A 20414-nucleotide genomic window follows, 5' to 3' on the forward strand; every position below is an offset into this window, starting at 1 on the left:
CTGTGTAGGGATTATTTTTCTTTGGATTATTGTCACACCAGGAGCTTTTACACGGAAACAAGGCTGCAAACATGTCACATTTCTGTTTTATACACAAACTCTTTATTGCAGTATTATCACAGTGACTTCAAGTAAAATTTGAGACGCCTCAAAACATCCCCAAAAAGTCTCATTGCTTCACTCTGTCCGGCCTGTTGCAGCCTGCTCTGACTTCAGCATGTCCACTCCTCAATCAAAATAGGCTTCATCCTCTCATCCAGGCCTCTAGCTAGCACTCCTGTGACTGAGCATTTGTGCATCAACCCCCCCCCTCCAGCTGGCCTGCGGTCAGTTAGTGTGCACCTGCACCACAACAGACTCAAGCGGAGCTCAGCGGTGTAACATCTGATTCAGGCTCTGCAGGGGCGTTGTGTGTGCAAGCCTCTTTTTTTCCACCCAGAGAGCTCAGTAGAACAGGCCCGCCATTTCCCCTCCTCGGTGGTCTTTTTCTTCTTTCACAGCGCTTTAAAGCGGAGCAGCAGCAGCAAGAGGAGGGGGAGAAGCGACGGCGGCGACGACTGGCGGAGCGGCGGAGGCAGGCAGGAGGAGAGACGCAGGGATCCGGTGTGCCACATCGGGATGAGCGCGAGACATAGTCCCGGGTCGGATGAGTCAACGCGTGGACCCTGCAATCACGGCAGCCCAGAAATCTGACTAACGAAACAATCCAACATTTTTTTTGACTGTTATTGTTGTCGGATTCCGCTTCTCTTTATTCCGCCCTCCCCTGGTCCACGTCTGCCATAGCCTACTTCTGATTTTTTTTTTTTTCCACCAAGGTGGGGGAAAAAAGGGGGGGTGGAGGGTCCGGCAAGGTTGCGGAGGAGGTGGAGGTTTTTCTTTACTTTTTCTAAAAGGCGAAGATAAACCCAGACTACATCTTCTAAGGTCTTTTGTTGCGTTGAGTGAGAGAAGATGTCGGGGCAGAGCATTACAGACAGGATAACTGCAGCCCAGCACAGTGTAACGGGATCCGCCGTGTCGAAAACAGTATGCAAGGCCACCACTCACGAAGTAATGGGCCCGAAGAAGAAACATTTGGATTGTGAGTATCTTCTTTAAAAAATAAAAATAAAACACACACGCAGCACACGAGTGTTAAAACAAATCGCACGCGACAGCGCCGGTTTAGTTGAGTTAAAGCGGTGGAGGGGCTACAAGGCCTCAAAGCCTCACGAGAGGCTAACTGCTAACGTTTGTTCATGTCAGAGAGATTATATTGTTATAACATCGAGCTCAGGCCTTGTTGACATGCTGCTACTCGTAGCTAAGAGGTGTTCAGAGAGGCTTGGCCCTTTTTATTAAGGCTTTTAAATCATTTTCTTCACGTTCTTCGTCATAAACAGTCAAACTAGCTTGTCTAGCTGTCTGGTTTTGTTCACCCCTGTCGCTCTCGTGTCGTTCTCACGTCTACTCGTCGGTTTACAGTTTGAATGTTCAACACATTTGGGACACATGTTTATTTGAGCATTATCCAACAGTTAAACCCTTTCAAATCAGTGTTGGCGAGTAAGTGGGCCTCTCACAGGCCCCGAGATGAACATTTACAGGAATCCAGTTTCATCTCCCATCTTGGTGCACCTGCAGCAGCACAAAGTGTCAGTTTCAGCCACAGTGATTGAGTAATGTGAGAGGCTGCTGTTCGTCCTGGTGCTGGTCATGATGCTTCACACACTGGAGGTAAATCACAGAGTGTCTGTGACTTTGCTTTCCTTCAAACACACTTCTGCAGGTACCCTGACTTCAGAGCGTGGTCATTAGTCTGATGCACTCGCAGTCAGAGGATTCACTGTCCTCCTGTACTTAAGAGATGCAGTGGTACATCTTCTGCATATCGATCTGCACTTGCAACGGCATGATGGCAGTAATGAAAGTAGGTTTTTTTTTATCTTTTATGAAGGCCCTGTGGCCCTGTGTCATCATAAGAGTTCTTTAATAGTCCAGGAAAAAGGTGCACACTGTATTTACAGACTCGTGGTGGTTTGTGGAGTGGAATAGAGCAGATTTCTTAAATGGGACTAATGGAAAGTTGTGGTGCATATTTTGGTTTAATGGTAAAAGTTGCAGGTTCCACACCTGTTGTGCTGCTCAGGCGACTCCCCCCTGAGGTGAGATGAGCGAAAGTTGGCAGAGTGACACTCTTGTTGGCTCATTCCAACCGAGCCAGCTGTCCAGTATGACTGACATGTCTCAGTACACAACAGAGCAGCGTGTGTTCACAGATAATGACACGTGATGGCATGATGGAGGCTGGGTGGTTGGTTATCTATGTTTAGATGCGTTCATTATGTCAGATTAATGGTTTCCCCTTCTGACAGGAGAGGAGTAATTGTTTTGTATAGTTATTTAATGGATTATAAGTATTTATTTATGGCGAGTTGACAGTAGAGAGATGATAATACTGTAAATGAGGCGAGAGAGAGATTGAGAACAACCAGAGCTTAAAGAAAGTATTGGAATTATAGGAATGCATAATGACCGTTGGACATGCTTGAAATGTTTTGATGTTAGTGCCAGTATAACACATAAGTTCCTGTCCTTTTGTCATTACTCTACTGTGGGAAATATAAACATGTTTTTTTAATAACTTAGCACTTCTTTTCTTGAACAAAATAAGCCAAGATTCTCAAATGTTAAATGTTGTCTCAGGCAGTTGTACGAGACTTTTTCTGGAATTCTGGCAAAATCTTGATGTAAATCAGGAAAATCAATAAAGTCCGTTAACAATAATTATCTAATTTTTATACTCTCGAATGTCAATATTGGTATCGGCCTCATAAATCCTGTATTGGTCGGGCTAAAGGCCTAATACCTGCTGCATCTGACTTATTGTGAATAGTAAGGGCTGGCCAGTGATTCACTGTTATCAATCGTATTTAACCCTGAGTAGAAGCCAGGGCTGCAACCAACCATTATTTTCACTTTTTAATAATCTGCCAAATACTTTCTCAATTTATCATCATCATACAAACCCATTTTGAGAAAATAGTTTTCTAATGAACAAACAAAAGTTTAACAGCACTTCCTTCCTCATTTACAAAGCCAATGTTTTTTAAAGCATTTTCAATCCATCATTGTTTACGTCCATGTTTCCTCGCTTGCGGTCTTCCTTCCTTCCTTCCTTTCCTCCTTTCCTTGCTGTGTATGTTGTCGTGTTACCTCCACCTGTTGATCCATGGAGTCGTGTTAAAAACCCACAGAGAGCCTTTAAATGAACACGATTATGAATCAGTGCTACAAATACTTTGTGTTACCAAAACAGTATTTAGGTTTGATACCCAGCCCGACACATAATTAGAGCTGCTGTGTGATAAATCAATATTTTATAAACTATTATATTGACTTTGAGATTGGAGTCGTATTATAACTCTATGATCACACGACAGTATCTATTAAAGAGAAGCAATGTTAGTTTTTGATATTTTCTGTTTCACATGTAAATAGTTTTCATATATTGGACACACATTCTCATCAATAGAAAACATATTTTCCAGAAGACATATTTATAATCCTGAATTGATTAATTGTGATGTATATTGATTAAAACCGGCCTTAATGGTGATTGACACACTGTGTGAACACATGGACACATGAATGAATTAGATTAGAAATCATTCATGTCAACCACTGTGAATATTTAGCGGGCCGATTGCAACATGACAGAGCCGTCAGTGTATTCTCCTCCCTCGTGTTCCTCCTCCTCTTCCTCCCTCCTACTTGTCTCCTCTCCGTCATCTTCTTCTCTGGGCAGTTCAGCCGCCCCATGCTAACATGCTAACATACTAGCTGCTGCTGCCTCTCTGGAAGGTTATCCTGTCCTACTTGGAGTCCCTCCGCCTTTTGAAAAGTCAAATATAGGACAGAAAAGGAGGCCCAATTAGCTCGTCGGTCTGGTCGTTAGCACTTTGACTGACATCATTGAAGCAGCACAGTGATGTAGGGTGAACATGTTAGCAGTGGAAGTGGGGCAGAACATGTGTGGTTAACATCTTAATGCACGTCATGTTGCTCTGTCAAAAGCACGTTATGTTGCCTTTAACAACTACATGAATGATCTCAGTATCTGCTTGTGCTACAGGGATCCTTGATTGCATTGATCGGGGATATTCTGTTCATTTTGCTCATTTTATGTAGAAAACGTCCTTTTTTAAACACATCGTTGCAGCATTTTACTTTGAGTAGAATAATTGCGTTATTGTGACTCAAATATTTTGTGTAGTTAGCTGGCACTAATGATTATATTTATTATCTTTAATCTGTCGTTATGATTTTAACTAGTCGATCAATCATTTAGACTATGAAATGTCAGAAAAGAGTGAAAAATTGTGTATATATATATATATATATATATATATATATATATATATATATATATATATATATATATATATATACTACATTAGTTTACAGTTGTATAACATGGAGAAAAGCAGTAAACCAACAAATGTTTGGCATTTGGCATCAGTTAAATAGCTTTTTCAAATAGTTGCTGAACAATTTTCTGTTGATCAACTAATTGTCTCGGCCATAATTTATTCCAGTTTCCTGCTGAACTGATTGTGTTGTGAACTAAAGATGTCAAACTTTTTGTTTAGTTGGAATCATTGGAGCTCAAATTTTGAATCCATCGAACACATATTCAGTTTTGTCTTGACCAACCTTGTCTTTGTAGAATATCCAGTCAAAGATAGTAATGAGAAGCGGCCTTTTTGGGATTTTGTTGTTACCAAACTGCACATATGTGACGTGTAGTGGGCGACACAAGCGTGAGTCACCTCAGAGACTGCTGTTGGTTCAGACGTTCTGTGGTAGTTCTTCACTTTGGCAGCAGCAGGTTCTTCTTCTGCTTCCCAGCTCAGTGTGGTCAGTAACTCACTATACGTCGTGCTATCTGTGAGTAAATGTATCCGAACAGATGAAAACTGGTTATTGAATGTAGTTTAAATTTGTATCGCCATAGAAAATACAGTATATCTGCCGGCTCTGTCTGCTCTATACACAATGTTACGATATAACAATTAAATATCACAATGACGTTGACTCGACATTCACCACGTGATGAGGTTTTTACTGTTTGTTTCACACAATATCTGATTCGAGCTTGGTGGATGATTTCATAAGAGATCAACAAAGTAGGTTGTTTTATTTCAGTTGGCAGGAACATTGAAATAACTTTGGACATTTTAAGCTTTAACAAGAAGATACAACATTCAAGCCACAGTTTACCACAACTTGATGACCAATTCCCAAATAATATATTTGTATTATATATTTAGGGCTGCAGCGAATGATTATTTTCATTATCGATTCATCTGCTGATTGTTTTCTTGATGAATCAGTTAATCATTTGCTCTATAAAATGTCCGAAAATAGGGGGAAATGACCTCCAATTAGGACCGCATCATTTGATGTCTTCAAATTGTTTGTTTCGTCCAAAGATTTAAATTTCTCTGTCACAAAACAAACGGTTGATGGTGTACTTTTTGGACATTTTTTTTTTCTTAAAAAATGACTCAGACTTTTTCTTAATTATCAAGCAGCCCTGCAGGTGTTTTGTTACATTAAATATATTTGAGGAATAAAGCATGTTACATTGAAGAAGAGCTGTGCGACTCGTTACATCTCGATGGACTTGTTTTGCAGCCCAGGACAATTACACCTTCATTTTGATCGATTACTACAAATGCACTCATGATCTCGTGAACTTCTTCTCTTCTTCTGCTTCAGATTTGATCCATTGCACCAACGAGATGAACGTCAACATTCCCCAACTGGCTGACTCGCTGTTTGAGAGGACCACCAGCACCAGCTGGGTGGTTGTGTTTAAGTCGCTCATCACCACACACCACCTCATGGTCTACGGCAACGAGGTGAGACGCCTCAGCAGACACGAGCAGACCGTTTGAGCATCAGTGCATCACGAACCAATAGTCTGGTGTTAACCTTTTCTCTCCTTTCTTGCAGCGTTTCGTTCAGTACTTGGCTTCAAGGAATACACTTTTCAACCTCAGTAATTTTTTGGACAAAAGTGGGTTACAAGGTAACGATTTTATGGCGTTTGTTGACATCGGTTCAGAAGTCATTTCTGAATTTATGCACAATGTGAAAAAAAAAAAGTAAATGTTCCTTCTGCCGTTTTACGTTCCAGGTTATGACATGTCCACATTTATCAGGAGGTACAGTCGATACCTGAACGAGAAAGCCGTTTCGTACAGACAGGTTGCATTCGACTTCACAAAAGTTAAACGCGGGTAAGGAGTAGTTATATTATTGTCATTATTATTATTATTATTATTATTATTATACAGTATTAAACATATGTATTTCCCTTTTTATAAATCAGGAAAATAAATGGTCATCATGTTGATTATTGATCATCAGTAGTTCATCAACTAATCGTTTAGTCTATTTGTCAATCATACTATTTCAAATTACTCGGAGCTTAAGATGTCTTCAAATGACTTGTTGTGTTTGACCAACAGTCCAAAACCCCAAAATATTCACTTTACAATGATAGAAAACTGAGAAACGCAGGAAATGTTAAGAGGCAGGAAACAGCATTTAGATTTCATCACTTCAAGGATTATCGGTCATCAAAATAGTTTTTCTATAGACGGGCTAATTGATTAATTTTCAAATATTTTTAACCCTCATGTGTCCAAATGTTTGAGTACATTTATAATTTAAAGTGGCAATTTCAGCGCTAAAATTTTTTTATAATTTAACTGCAAAAGATCAATTGATTCGAGCTGATTAATCAATAAATGATACAATTTTGGAAACAATGGAAACAATTTTAGCCATTTTATTAAGCAAAAATGCTTTTTCTGGTTTCAGCTTTGGTGCTGTTCTTTGTCATATGTAGACTGAACATCTTTTGGGGGTTTGGACTGTTGTTCCTACTAAACAAGACCTCTGAAGACGTCACCATGGACTGTGGACATTTAAAGGAAATTAATTCTGTCCGTTATCGTGTATAAAGAGCTACGCCGCTTGCTCATCCGTCTCTCTGTCTCCTCTCTATCTTCCCTCCTTCTCCTCGGTGCCCTCTCCTGCTCCCCATGTGTCCACACAGGGTGGATGGCGTAATGAGGACCATGAATACAGAGAAGCTGCTGAAGACTATCCCCATTATTCAGAACCAGATGGATGCACTCCTCGATTTCAATGTGAGTTTAAGGTGAAGCCTCCCGCAGCTCTGCAGCTCGTGTAGAAAAAAAACAAGCTGCTGGTCTGAAGTGTGCACACCGCACCGAGGCTGCATTATCGTAGTTCACAGGCTTCGTTTTTCTACGTCAACAAACCGCTGAGAAGCTGTAAGATAAATTATTGCTTTCCCTCAGGTCAATGCCAACGAGTTGACTAATGGAGTCATCAATGCAGCCTTCATGCTGCTCTTCAAAGACTCCATCAGGCTCTTTGCTGCGTATAATGAAGGCATTATCAACCTGCTTGGTAAGACCACTTTGGCTTAGGCACCTTTCTCTTTCGGTCCATTTCGTCCCAGTGTTTCGTGGTTGGTCACTCCAAGTTCTTTGTTTCACCAAATAGAGAAATACTTTGACATGAAGAAGATTCAGTGTAAAGAAGGTTTGGACATTTACAAGAAGTTTCTCACCCGAATGACCCGGATATCAGAGTTCCTCAAAGTAGCGGAGGTAAATTACACTAAACGATGCACCTGCTGTCATGAATGAATGCTGCAGGCACACGATTGTAACTTGGTTTTCGTTCTCGTTTTAACAGCAGGTGGGCATCGACCGAGGAGACATTCCAGATCTATCACAGGTAAGCACCGACCCGTCTAAGCAGTATGAAGCCACAGCGGGCCCCGCTCTTTACAGGAAGCCTTCCCTTGCTCTCTCTCTTATTTCCAGCTCTAATTGCTCTTTTATCATCAGTTGTCTTTGTCCAACTAGAGAGTAGCACACCCAACACAAATGTTCTTTAAGATGAGACACTTTGCATGATTTCCTTCTCCAGCGCATGTTTGCCAGAGGAGGTGGTCTTCTTCTCCTGTTTCTTCTTCTTCTTCTTCTTCTTCTCTTCTTTTCCTTCCCTCTTTCTACAGTAAATAAAGGTGTTGTCCACACTAAGTGTTTTAAAGTAATCACAGTAATTGCAATCCACCCAGTAAACCTGCACAGTGACAGTTAGATGTTTCCTATTTAAACAATAAATTGCACATACTGTCGTGTTGTGCTGCGGGGAACCGAACTATTTTACCCTGGAGAAGTGCAACTAAAACGCATTCCCCCTCTGACTGTCACCACCTTTATATTCTGTATTTTCCCCTTTATCTTTCCACTTTAGTTCACAGTTTGTGTAAGTACTATCATTTCACTCTTCCTCTATGTCCGTGACTTGCTTCAGTGTTGTCTTTTTGCATGCCTCTGCTCCGACTCCTGTCTCCTACACGATGGTGAAAACCAGCTGAAGGACAAAACACTCGCTGTGGTAAACTGTGATCACTGTGGTCACGTCGTTGAGGTGTGAACCAGTTGTAGCTCATCTACTGTGACGTGGCTTCCCCGTTGTGCTTAGACACGGCCGGTTCAACAACGCCCAGGTTGTTGAAAAGTGCCCGTGGTGCAGTACGTCATCCCACACAGATGTTACTCTCATCCAAAGTAGCTTTTTTTTGGGGTCTGGAACGCAATGCAGTAATCGATCAGCGGTGGGTAACTGATAGTCCAAAGTTGGTAGTTTAACTGTGTGGAGCTAAATTGAACCTCCTCTTCAAAGACATTAACTGTCTGTCTGGTGCATTTCATAGTGTGTTGTCTATCTTGGTTGCCCACCACTGTCTTTTATGGTCTTGATGTCCAAGCAGACTACATTTTCTGTGTCCCAGGAAGTTGCTGACTGTGTGTTTTCTGTCACGGCAGGCTCCCAGTAGCCTTTTAGAAGCTCTGGAGCAGCACTTGGCCTCCTTGGAAGGCAAAAAGGTCAAAGACTCCACTGCAGCCAGCAGGTACATCAATCCTCCCGTCACTGTTCCCGAGTTCCTCTCATCTTTCCCTTGAATCTTGAGCCTTTCCATTTATTTTCCATGTTTTATTAGACTGTGCTGCATCTAGTCAATAAATCAGTCAAACTTTTCTGACAAGCTGATGATAAGACAAACGGTATAAAAAAGGATGGAGCTGTAATAATCCAATATAATTTGTCTTTCCTGCAGGGCCAGCACTCTGTCAAATGCGGTGTCATCACTGGCTAGCACGGGGATGTCTTTCACTAAAGTGGATGAGCGGGAGAAGCAGGCAGCTCTCGAAGAGGAACAGGCTCGACTCAAAGCTCTGAAGGTGGCCTTGCTGTTTTAACCAAAAGAGGCCGTACGCTTAAGGATGCATTGGGGTTGCCTGTATGTTTGAACTAGAGGTTCTCTCTCACTCAGGAACAGAGGCTCAAAGAGCTCTCCAAGAGGCCCTCCTTCGCTACCACGGACACATCGCCGATCTCCACCACAGGGGGCACTATCAGCACGGCACCAGCCATCGACCTCTTCTCCACACCCAGCTGCTCGAACGGGTACACATTTAAACCATGTTTGTATCTCTCTAAATATATCTTAGCGTCTGTTAGGCTGTGGTCAGACTGCAGGCGAATCCGATTTGTTCCTCAAATCAGATCTTTAAGGCGGACTGTCTGCACTGTTATTTGCAAGTTATCAGCTCGGATTTGTGTGTTCAGACATTACCAACCTGTCTGCCTTTGGTTGCTCTGGTACGCGCCTTTCTAACGGGGAAACCTTCGCCCTCGAAAAACAATCGCACTGTAAAGTCGCTGTGCAGAACATTGCGATGAAAGGAGGAAGCAGCAAGAAGTGACAGGGAAGTAAAAGGACCAGCAGACGATTACATTTAATCTTGTTGTTCCCCTCCATGTTGTCCTCGGTTAGTAGCAGCAGGGATTCTGCTCGGCTTCCACACTTTGAAATCAGATTTGAGCGGCCAGAACGTTTGGACTGAGACGCATTTGTAGATATCCAATTTCAAACCTCCAGATGTGGTTTGGATCCATTTGGCAAAAATCACATTTAATGTTTTAAAGTCCAGACTTTGTAAAAATCCGTCTCGATACAATCTGGTTATGCTATAAACAGATTTGGGCTGGTAGTCTGAACAAGGCCTGAGACAAAGACTTCTAATCATGACTGTAACCATTTTACTTTGGATATCTTTGCTCAGAAAAGGTGCTTGTAAAGGGGTCAAATATTTAGTCGGCTTTCTTTATTCTCTCTGCAGTGCAGTGAAGATGGAGAGCGACCTCTTTGACATGCAGTCAACTTTCCAGCCCTCCGTGCAATCAGGCTCGACAGGGCTTCCAGTGGCCACAGCGTGGGCAGGTAAAGAGCTGCCTCCAGCCAACATCTGTGTTTCTGGACTTTTTTGCACGCTCTCCTTCTTCTTGTTGTCTGACTCTGATGCCCACCTCTTCCTCTCCACTCTTTTTTTTCTGTCTTTGTCTTTTTTTCTCTGTCTCTCTTTCCTCCGCCTGCCTAGATCCTTTCACCTCTGCTGAAGCTGGAGATGAATCCATGCCAAACCTTAACCCTTTCCTCTCAAAACTCGTTGTCGATGCCACTCACTTACCTGTCGTGTCTTCAGACGGTGTTAGCTTTTCCTCTAGGACATCCGGTCATGAAATGTTTGGTGGTAACGACTCATTTTTGTTTCTCCTCAAAAGTCTCGTCGCACTTGTTCATTTCTCTGTTGTCACTTATGAGCATGACTAGCTTGCACGTTTACTCTGCTGAATGTTGATTATCTGTTTGTGCAAATCTCTAAATTATCTTCTTATGTCTGTTTGTACAATGATCCTCATTGCAGTTCATACCAAGCTCAAATTATGTTTTGTTTTTCTAGCGAGAGCACCTCTTAATGTATCAGCCAGGGCCCTCCATGTCCCACTATAGAGGCCATACAACCATTGTTGCTTCACAGTTCATCCTCTCTTTTAATGATGTTGCATTGTAATACAAACATGCCGTAGAGATTTTTAAGTTGATACCTGTTCTACTTTTACCAACCTTATTTTTGATTCTCCAGATCATTACAATCCCTTTATTGACACAAACTCGTCCGTTTCAACCAATTACAAACGCACAGTGCGGATAGAACACTCCATCTCAGGTACTATGATGGCTCACCATCCCAGCCTATGTTTCCTGAGCCCTGGCAAACATAGGGTCCTATGCAATACACCCAGGGCTCTTATTTTCATGTGTATTGTAGAAATGTGGTCATAAACGAATAGAAAGGAACAATTTTTGGAAAATATAGTTATTTGCTGTCTTGCCTAGAGTTAGCTGAGAAGATTGATAACACTCATATCTGCTGCTACACACACCACCAGTCAGTAAAATAGCTTCATTTTAAACCTGTTGGAGAGAGCTAGGCTAGCTGTTTCCGCCCGTTTCCAGTCTTTATGCTAAGCTAACTAGCTGCTGCCTGTAGCTTTCATGATTGATGTCTTCTCGTCTAACTTTCGGCAAGAAATCCAATAAGCATATGTCCCAAAATGTCAAACTATTCCTTTAATCCCTTCCTCTTGGTTGCTACAACACTGTTCTGCACTATTGTATCCTTCTACATCTCTTAAACTTGACTTAAAACACACAGAATTTAACAACTACAAAATTGTTAGACATGTTAGCTGTCTTCTTCCTGCCTGTATTGCTGTCATTTCCAACCTGTCGCTCTGGCTCGGCCTTGAAACACTTTTTTCCTTTTGCTCTCTGTCTTCCTCTCTCTCTTTGTCTTCTTCATCCTGCTTCCTGTGGCGTGTCAGACTCCTTCTGTGGTCCAGCATCCATTGCCCAGCACCAGGCTCCCTTCCCCACTGAGCCCTCTACTGTAGCAGGTCTATTCAGAGGTACTGAAGGCTCTCTCCAGCTCATTCAGCAGTAGATCGATGCTAGTTTTCTGTCCTGTAAGGAAAGCGGTGGTATTCAGCTCTCTGTTTAATTAACCAGGGATTGATATACGGACGCTGTCCTCACGCGGGGCAGTGCAGAAACCAGAAGTCCAAGCGGTGGTCACTTTTGACCTCATCTAACGTCTTCTCTCTCATCTCTAATGAAGGATACTCGACGCCACAGGCCCCTCCCCCACAGTCAGCAGGGGGACTCCAAGTGGACTTTGAGTCGGTTTTTGGAGCCAAAGCAGCAGGCAATAGCCTCAACTCTGATGGTGAGGATTCTGTATTTACATATAAGTGAACATGCAATACCTGTGCAATGAGTTTCTGTGTTTTAGTGCAGTAGACGTAGTATCTGTAGTCTGCAAATGATTGATCAAAGGCCAGTCTTGCATGAAGCCTTGTTCCAATATTTGATGAGAAACTACATCTAATAAAAGTCACTCGGCTGAAAAAGGGGTCATTCAGAAAATACGTCAAACATAGAAGCTTTTAAGAAACGAATTAGTACGGCCCAGTGATTTTATGGGCCACATACCACAGAGAGGTACACAACAGCATGTGTGATGGTTTGTATCAGAGCGCTGTGTCTTGCTCTGACGTCAGATACAGCTGACACACCTGCAACACTGTCTCATAAGTCGCCAGCACAATAACTGTTTTTACCACCTCTTATCAGATTCTGCAAACAGCTGAAACGTACATAATGTCACCATTTAATGCTGACTAATCTCATCTAAAACCATTGCTGCATTGCAAAATAATCTGTAAACAAGTTATTTAGTTTATCGTTGAATCAAAAATGATCTTAGAATATTGCTAATGGAGCGTTCAGTCTACACCTCGTCACCTCATGCTAACATGTACTTACGTCTCATTACCTTTAATAAAAATAGACTGAAATAAACCTTAAGCACTTGCAAAGGAGCTCTCTAAACACTCTTGTTTTTGTAACATCTAGCTGTTTCTTCTGAGCTTAAATGCACTTATTGTAAGTCATTTAGGACAAAAACCAAATGAATGTAACGTAAGAGTGATATTACTCAACCGTACCAAAACAATAAGGCTTATTTAACATTAATATCCTGAAACAGCATCAGAGTTTCTTCCCCACTGATTTTATTTAGGTTTTAATAAAAGATAGGTCTTGAAGAAGGAACTTATTAAATCTGATGTTTTTGCTTTGTAGCATCAATGTATTGAAGTTCACGCAGCAGAAGACTGAGCGCTGATATTCATAACAGTTGAGCAGCGTTCACCATCACTCTCTCTCTCCTCATTTCCTGTCTCATCTCACTGCTAGAATGGATGCATAGAATGCACAAAAGATAAGACACAGAAAAAGCATAGAAGCTCTGTCAGGGAGAGAAAGATAAAGTCCTGGACTTATTTCCATCATTTCTTATTGTGAAACTACAGCTGACAGAATACAGAAAGCCTTCAATAGGTTTATTATCTGCGTGTGTCTTGTCAGATATTTCTGGGGGCATCCTGAAACCGACTCTTGCCGGCTCCAGCCAGGCGTCCGGTCAGCTGCCAGAGACGCTGTTGTCAGACGACCTTGACTCCTCCATGGCCAACCTTGTCGGCAGTGAGTGTGATGCTTTGCCTGTCAGCGGCACAAATGAAAGCACATGTTTACTAAGGCACAAAAAGGACAAAGCATTTGCAGATAGGCAGCTAACGCCTATGAATTGTCTTTCTTTTTTTCTTTTTTTTTTAGATCTCGGCATTGGGAACGGTACTATGAAAAAGTAAGTGATGCATCAGCGCTCTGTGGCTTTCACACACACACACACACACACACACACACACACACACACACACACACACACACAGACTGCTGCACAGAAACAGCAGCAGCTTTGTTCTTTCAGGGCAGTCACAAGCTGGTGCTAACATCAACTGTCTTAATCTGCAGTGACATGCACTGGAGCCAGCCGGGGGAGAAGAGGATGACCGGCGGCACCAACTGGCAGCCCAAAGCAGCGCCGAGCACGACCTGGAACCCCGTCTCCATGGTGACACACAGATCTCTAACTGTAGTGCTCATCACGAGTTCTGCTCCCGCTATATTTCTGTCTAATTTTACTGCCCAAATAATTGCTGATGTTGTAATGGTGTGCCGTCATTTGTGTTCTTACTGGCCTGTTTGTGTCTCCTCAGCCATCGTCAGTCATGGCCTTTCCTGCTACCACACCCACAGGCATGATGGGATATGGCATGGTCAGTATGACGACACATATCTGTGTATAGTGTGTGTGTAGCTCATAGTCAGTATGAGGAAACACATCTGTGTATAGTGTGTGTAGCTCATGGTCAGCATGACGACACATCTGTGTATAGTGTGTGTAGCTCATGGTCAGTATGAGGACACACATCTGTGTATAGTGTGTGTAGCTCATGGTCAGCATGACGACACATATCTGTGTATAGTGTGTGTAGCTCATGGTCAGTATGACGACGCATATCTGTGTATAGTGTGTGTAGCTCATGGTCAGTATGACGACGCATATCTGTGTATAGTGTGTGTACTCATGGTCAGTATGACGACGCATATCTGTGTATAGTGTGTGTAGCTCATGGTCAGTATGACGACGCATATCTGTGTATAGTGTGTGTAGCTCATGGTCAGCATGACGACACATATCTGTGTATAGTGTGTGTAGCTCATGGTCAGTATGACGACGCATATCTGTGTATAGTGTGTGTAGCTCATGGTCAGCATGACGACACATATCTGTGTATAGTGTGTGTAGCTCATGGTCAGCATGACGACACATATCTGTGTATAGTGTGTGTAGCTCATGGTCAGCATGACGACACATATCTGTGTATAGTGTGTGTAGCTCATGGTCAGCATGACGACACATATCTGTGTATAGTGTGTGTAGCTCATGGTCAGCATGACGACACATATCTGTGTATAGTGTGTGTAGCTCATGGTCAGTATGAGAACACGCATCTGTGTATAGTGTGTGTAGCTCATGGTCAGCATGAGGAAACACATCTGTGTATAGTGTGTGTAGCTCATGGTCAGCATGAGGAAACACATCTGTGTATAGTGTGTGTAGCTCATAGTCAGTATGACGACACATATCTGTGTATAGTGTGTGTAGCTCATGGTCAGCATGAGGAAACACATCTGTGTATAGTGTGTGTAGCTCATGGTCAGTATGAGAACACACATCTGTGTATAGTGTGTGTAGCTCATGGTCAGCATGAGGAAACACATCTGTGTATAGTGTGTGTAGCTCATAGTCAGTATGACGACACATATCTGTGTATAGTGTGTGTAGCTCATGGTCAGCATGAGGAAACACATCTGTGTATAGTGTGTGCAGCTCATGGTCAGTATGAGGACAGATATCTGTGCATAGTGTGTGTAGCTCATAGTCAGTCCTTACCTGTTTTGAAGAAAAATGAAGCTGACATTACATTATGAATGTTGCTAAAACATTTAATTTCAGATAAATGCCTTTAGTTTTTTACCTGCTCATTTTTATTTAGAGAGTTAATTGAATTCACTCAAACTGGGTTTAAGTGAGCCGTTGTTTTGCTCTCATGAATATTCGCTTACGTTTTATAAACAAAATGAAGGGTGGAGGATTCTCAATAGTTTTCATTTAAAGCACACTCACCTCATAAGTCTTCCATTGTACTAGCAGGCACAAGGTTGTCTTAACTATTGTGATTTTTTTATTTGGAAATAAACTTGTAGAAGCTAAACATATTCTTTAGCACTGGTCTTGAGACTAAGAGTTTGAGTCAAAATGTTTGAGTTTGGTGCCCCCTTGTGGCCAATATTCAATTCTAAATTCACAGTTAAAGCTGAAACAATTAATTCATTTTTTTCATCCTTTTTTTTTTTTTAACAAAACAATCCAACTCTTACTGATTCCAGGGACACAAATTAGGCTGTTTTTCTTAGACATCCATAATAATATACTGAATACCGTTGTGTCACTATTTTCTGACATATTACAAACAAAATGATAAAATCAATAAACCTCACAAATAATCAGCAGATGAATGATGTTTATTGATAATAATGAAAACAATCTTTACACATATAAATTCAACACATAGTGGCTTTAAATTTGTAAAGCAATTGACTTAAATCCACCGTCAGTGAAGTGACGTCTCTCATCTGTGTGCACCACGCTGCAGCCTCCACCAATGGGCTCCATGGGGATGATGAATCCACCCACCATGATGTACTCCCAGCCTGTGATGAGGCCACCCAACCCCTTCGGCTCCGTGTCGAGTGCTCAGGTGGGTGCACGGCAGTCTGACCACGCCACCGAGCTCATGCACAATGAAGTCAGTATCTATTTGCGCAGTTATCAGGTTGGGTAAATAGGTGTATCCATTGTGCTGTGACGTGTGCCATAATTAGTCACCATGTAAGCGTTGTTGTCAGTGTAAATACTGCTGAAAATGATGACAGTTTTAACAATGGACCCTTTCACTCATGAGCTGAAAGGGACAAAACTGTGAATCATCTCCCTTGTCTTGACTCCCCCCCCCTCCCCCAACAACTCCTTTTTTTATGAACCCGTCTTTCATACATCACAACGTCTCCAAACTAATCTCATCCCTCCTTCAGTCTCTGTACTGACTGTCTGACTTCTCCTCTGGTCCTCCTACTTCCTGTATTCCTTCCTGAAATAGCCCTCCGCAGCCTCTAGTCCTTCCAGCCAGAGTCCTCTCCGAGCCCCGGGACAGGACCCGTTTGCACACCTCTCTCTCAAGGATTTCTTGTAGAGCATCTCTTTAGGTACAGCATGCTCTTTGCTAGCGGGTGCACCTGCATGTGTTGCACGCCCAGTGCTAATACCCTTCTTGTTTCTTTCCTATCTTTACATACTTGATGCCTTCACCATCTAATTACATGTATTTTTTCCTCATTTATTCTGTTTTATTTTGACCTTCCTTGCTTGGATTTCTTGCTTGTTTTTGACAGATTTGCTGCATCTTTAACTTTAACTCATTCTGACCCTTTTGTCTTCCACTGTCATCGCTGATTGTTCAACCCTGTTTCCTGTGAACCTTGGAGCCTTTGCTGAATTTAACTAATTGATTGTTCGCTAAGCTCTATCCTTCTAAGTTAGTGTAAAGCTTTTCGCTCCCACATTGAACATATGCAGTTTATAATGATAAAGATGGCTATTTTGACATCATTAATATTAAAAATAATGTAGTCAGACGTAATCTGAAATGAAGAAAAAAGTAAAACCTGCTGCTGACAGGTTTATAGCTAGCTATTTAGAAGTCCACTACCTCCATGATTTGGTTCAACATGCTGTCTGTGGCTGAAATATGTAACGTTTTTAGCGAATTCTTTTTAAAACAAGGGGAAAAAAAGGGTGCTAAATATGCACTTGAGGGCCGTATGATACCATGCTAACAAACTGAGGCTAAAGCTAACGGATCCCAGGGGGAAATTCAGCATCCTCCTCAGTTGATGGTCGATGTAACAAGAGACACCTTTGTTCTTGTATTGCAGTATTTAGTTCATAGGAAATAGAATGATAGTAGAACGGACATTCCCTTTTTAAATCGACACAGCTGGATGGTCAGAGCAGCTGCCATTGTTGTGTGTACCATTGCAAAATGCACATTTTAAATTGTAATAAAAGTAGATGTGTGGATGTGATGAGCACGCTGTGATGGAAATTGTTCAAAACTAAAGTTTAAAATGTATTTCCGTCCCAAATCCCAGACAACAATAACGTTCCTCTGAGTGCCATTTTCTTGAACTAGTCAAATGATCGCGGCAAACATTTCGATGTCCCTTCTACTCTCATTCTACTGCTACGGTGGAGCTAGTTAGTCCTGAAAGTATGATGAGGAAAAGAGATCCACTCACACGTTGGCCTTTCATTAACATGTTGCCTTTTCTTGCAGATGCAGTTCATGTAATTTGGAGAAAAGTGTCTCTCGGAAGATGAAGCACTTTGCAGCAAAAAGCTTTTTGTCCTCGTTGCAGTCTAACTCCACGGAGAAAACATTCACCCCCTCCCCTCCCCTAAATACAGACACGAGAACACAACGGTGCGGCGACTGTCACAAACCATGGTAACCATGTCCACATGACGTTTGGCGAGAGCTCACACCTATTATTCTGTAACTTGTCCGAGACGTGGAGCGATGCTGCTGTCTAAACCCCCTTAAAAAGAGGATTCCTTATCTCGTTTTACAGCGTGATCTGTAAAGATAGATATGGGTGCTGAGAAACTTTGATGTTATGTATTTGGAACTACTGTGGTTGGATGTAAAAGCTCGATGTTCAGCGGGGGTGGAAGGAGAAGAGAGCGGCCCCTCCCTTTCTTGATCCGATCATCAGTCATCCGCTCCCTACAGTTATTTAACTGTCACTAAGTAGTGATGCTAATGGCGTTTACACCTGTTTAGTTTTTGTCTTTTTTACAGTGTTTACAGTAGACATTCCTTGTGTGTTGTTTGTATTTATTTATGATTATTGGTTTAAGATTGGGAGGGAAAAAAAATAATGTAAAATCTACAGTTCATTGAACACCTGTGGGAGTGCTTCAGCATCAAACAAGGATCTCAGACTATCATCGAGAGGTAGAGTTCAAAATAGCTATTATATAAATTACACCTATTAAGCGGAATGATAGAGCACTAAATATTCTACGAGTTTTGTGTTAAGAAACTTTTTTACTAGAGGAAAGATTTCACAATCCCCATTGTACTTAAAGTGCAGGGGCTAGAGTACGAGTCAGTTAACAGTATGTAGTCGATTCTGTGCCTAGGGGTCGTCTTTTTTTTTTTTTTTTTGCAATGGGTCAGTTTTCCTGTCTAGTTGAAAAACACTTCATCCACGAATCTGAAGCGTCACACTGGGTGGTGGGCTCCATTTGCTTTAAGCTTGGCATGCCGTTGACTCACTGACCGTATTCAAGGCTGCCTTTACTCTGAATGTGGAAGAGTTGTCTTCATGTTGCACACATCTTTCCACACTACAGTTCCTCAGCGGGAGTGGGGGTGGGCAAGGGGTCGGGGTTCGAGGCGGCGGAGTGTGTCTGCTTGTCGGTTAGCTGTCGCTACGCTAACGGGGGGTGGAAAGGGTCACAGATTTGATGTAAATTAATTGTATAAAAAACGATCCAGAGGACCAGGGTGGCGTGGAGGAGCACTGTTGATCGGTGCTTCATGTATATAAACACTGACTGTTCTTTGAGTTACAAAAGTGAAAGATGTATGAAATATGAAAGCAATTCAATCAAATTTGACTCTACCTAAGTTTGATTCAGGATATTCTCTGCGTTTGTCTCCGCAGATATTTTCTTTCTGTAATTAGAACGTGTAGCAGACAATGACTGACGTCTTTTTCTTTCTTTTACAAATAAAGAGCAGCTTCCACAAACTGTTGTACAGTATTTGTATTTCTTTATTCAAGGTGAATGTTAAATCTATTGAATTTTAACTGCAAACATTATGATACATTATGGAAATTATTTTAGTTTGGTCTTGTAACTTTATACGACATTTTGTAAACCAGTAAGATTTACAGTAGACTGTTACTCGTTTAAGATACTGTAACTACATGGTACTGCATGTAGTTCAGTGGTTTTCAACCTGGCTTTCGGCATGGCTTGGGCGCCCTAGATCAGAAATGAGCTGTTGGGTCCCACCTCACCCCCCTCTGTGTACTCTGAACATTTTCACTGAATCCTGCATGGTTCCTGGTTTGTTGTGTGGTGATTCAATACAACGTAATTCAGGAAACGGCACCTTGTCAAACGGCTGAAATAACTCAAGACACGACCCACTTACAGGATCTCACAACTGCTCTTTTAACCAATTGCACAATCAGCCAGCAGCATAATTCATGTTTGACTCATCCAGGAGATAAATGCATCTCTTAAGAAGACTTTAGAGACTTTTAGGATTCCCCAGCTTCAGCCACAGTCTGGTTTCCAGCTGGCTTTGTTTGTCTTCTCTCTGGGCTGATCATCAACAAACCAGAAGCCTGTTGTTAAAAGCATGGAGCTGCCCTGAGAGTCACATCAGGGTCACACTGGGGATACGACATCGCCGGTACACTCCAAACCAATTTAAGGGCTTCAAACGTCGTCTTATTTGTATTGCGACCATGTTATTGCTGTTTGAAATACATCAGGTTCCTCTGGCCCGCCTGTGCCCACACCCTTTTGTCAAACACACTGATGATGTCAACCTAGACATTAAGACTTCAACGTGTGGAAACTGAGGACACCTGCTGGATGCCAGCTGCCATTATGGCACAGATGACACCTCCGTGAAACAAGAACTCCCCCCCCCACACACGCACGCACACACACAGAGTCCATCCCTCTCTCCTCAGCTCTTGACCGGGGAGTCCGGCACAATCCAGCAGCAGATCTTTGGAGGAGGCAAACACTTCCACACCTGCCTCCTTTGTTAACACATCAGGATGGGAGTTA

General features: G+C 42.2%; 1 protein-coding gene across 10 annotated transcripts; it reads left to right on the forward strand.

Annotated features, from left to right (window-relative positions):
* The first annotated feature begins 363 nt into the window (after nt 1–363).
* Nucleotides 364–19354, forward strand: picalmb (phosphatidylinositol binding clathrin assembly protein b). 10 transcript variants are annotated; one of them, XM_076100676.1, is made up of 23 exons: nt 364–1084; nt 5767–5909; nt 6004–6079; nt 6188–6290; nt 7115–7208; nt 7383–7494; nt 7591–7697; nt 7786–7827; nt 8928–9013; nt 9221–9344; nt 9437–9570; nt 10287–10387; nt 10545–10697; nt 11091–11174; nt 11833–11916; nt 12126–12233; nt 13436–13552; nt 13685–13715; nt 13883–13982; nt 14128–14187; nt 16132–16284; nt 16636–16741; nt 17872–19354. In XM_076100676.1, the coding sequence occupies exons 1-22, from the start codon at nt 955–957 to the stop codon at nt 16726–16728; spliced, it is 2235 nt and encodes a 744-aa protein (XP_075956791.1). In that variant the 5' UTR covers nt 364–954; the 3' UTR covers nt 16729–16741; nt 17872–19354. The 10 variants fall into 10 exon arrangements, with proteins under 10 accessions (XP_075956791.1, XP_075956788.1, XP_075956789.1 ...); XM_076100668.1 differs by lacking the exon at nt 11091–11174 and having other exon boundaries at nt 365–1084; XM_076100669.1 differs by lacking the exon at nt 11091–11174 and having other exon boundaries at nt 366–1084; nt 9443–9570.
* The last annotated feature ends 1060 nt before the right edge of the window (nt 19355–20414 follow it).

The sequence above is a fragment of the Anarhichas minor genome, unplaced genomic scaffold, assembly GCF_050575085.1.
Source record: "Anarhichas minor isolate MPS153535 unplaced genomic scaffold, ASM5057508v1 ptg000026l, whole genome shotgun sequence".
Classification (NCBI taxonomy): domain Eukaryota; kingdom Metazoa; phylum Chordata; class Actinopteri; order Perciformes; family Anarhichadidae; genus Anarhichas; species Anarhichas minor.

Bases quoted from the DNA above. Each gene is read 5' to 3' on its own strand.
- picalmb (XM_076100676.1), top strand. From the start codon at position 955: ATGTCGGGGCAGAGCATTACAGACAGGATAACTGCAGCCCAGCACAGT. The intron at 7,698-7,785 runs GTAAATTACACT...TCGTTTTAACAG, and splicing joins AGTTCCTCAAAGTAGCGGAG to CAGGTGGGCATCGACCGAGG. The intron at 14,188-16,131 runs GTCAGTATGACG...ACCACGCTGCAG, and splicing joins GCATGATGGGATATGGCATG to CCTCCACCAATGGGCTCCAT.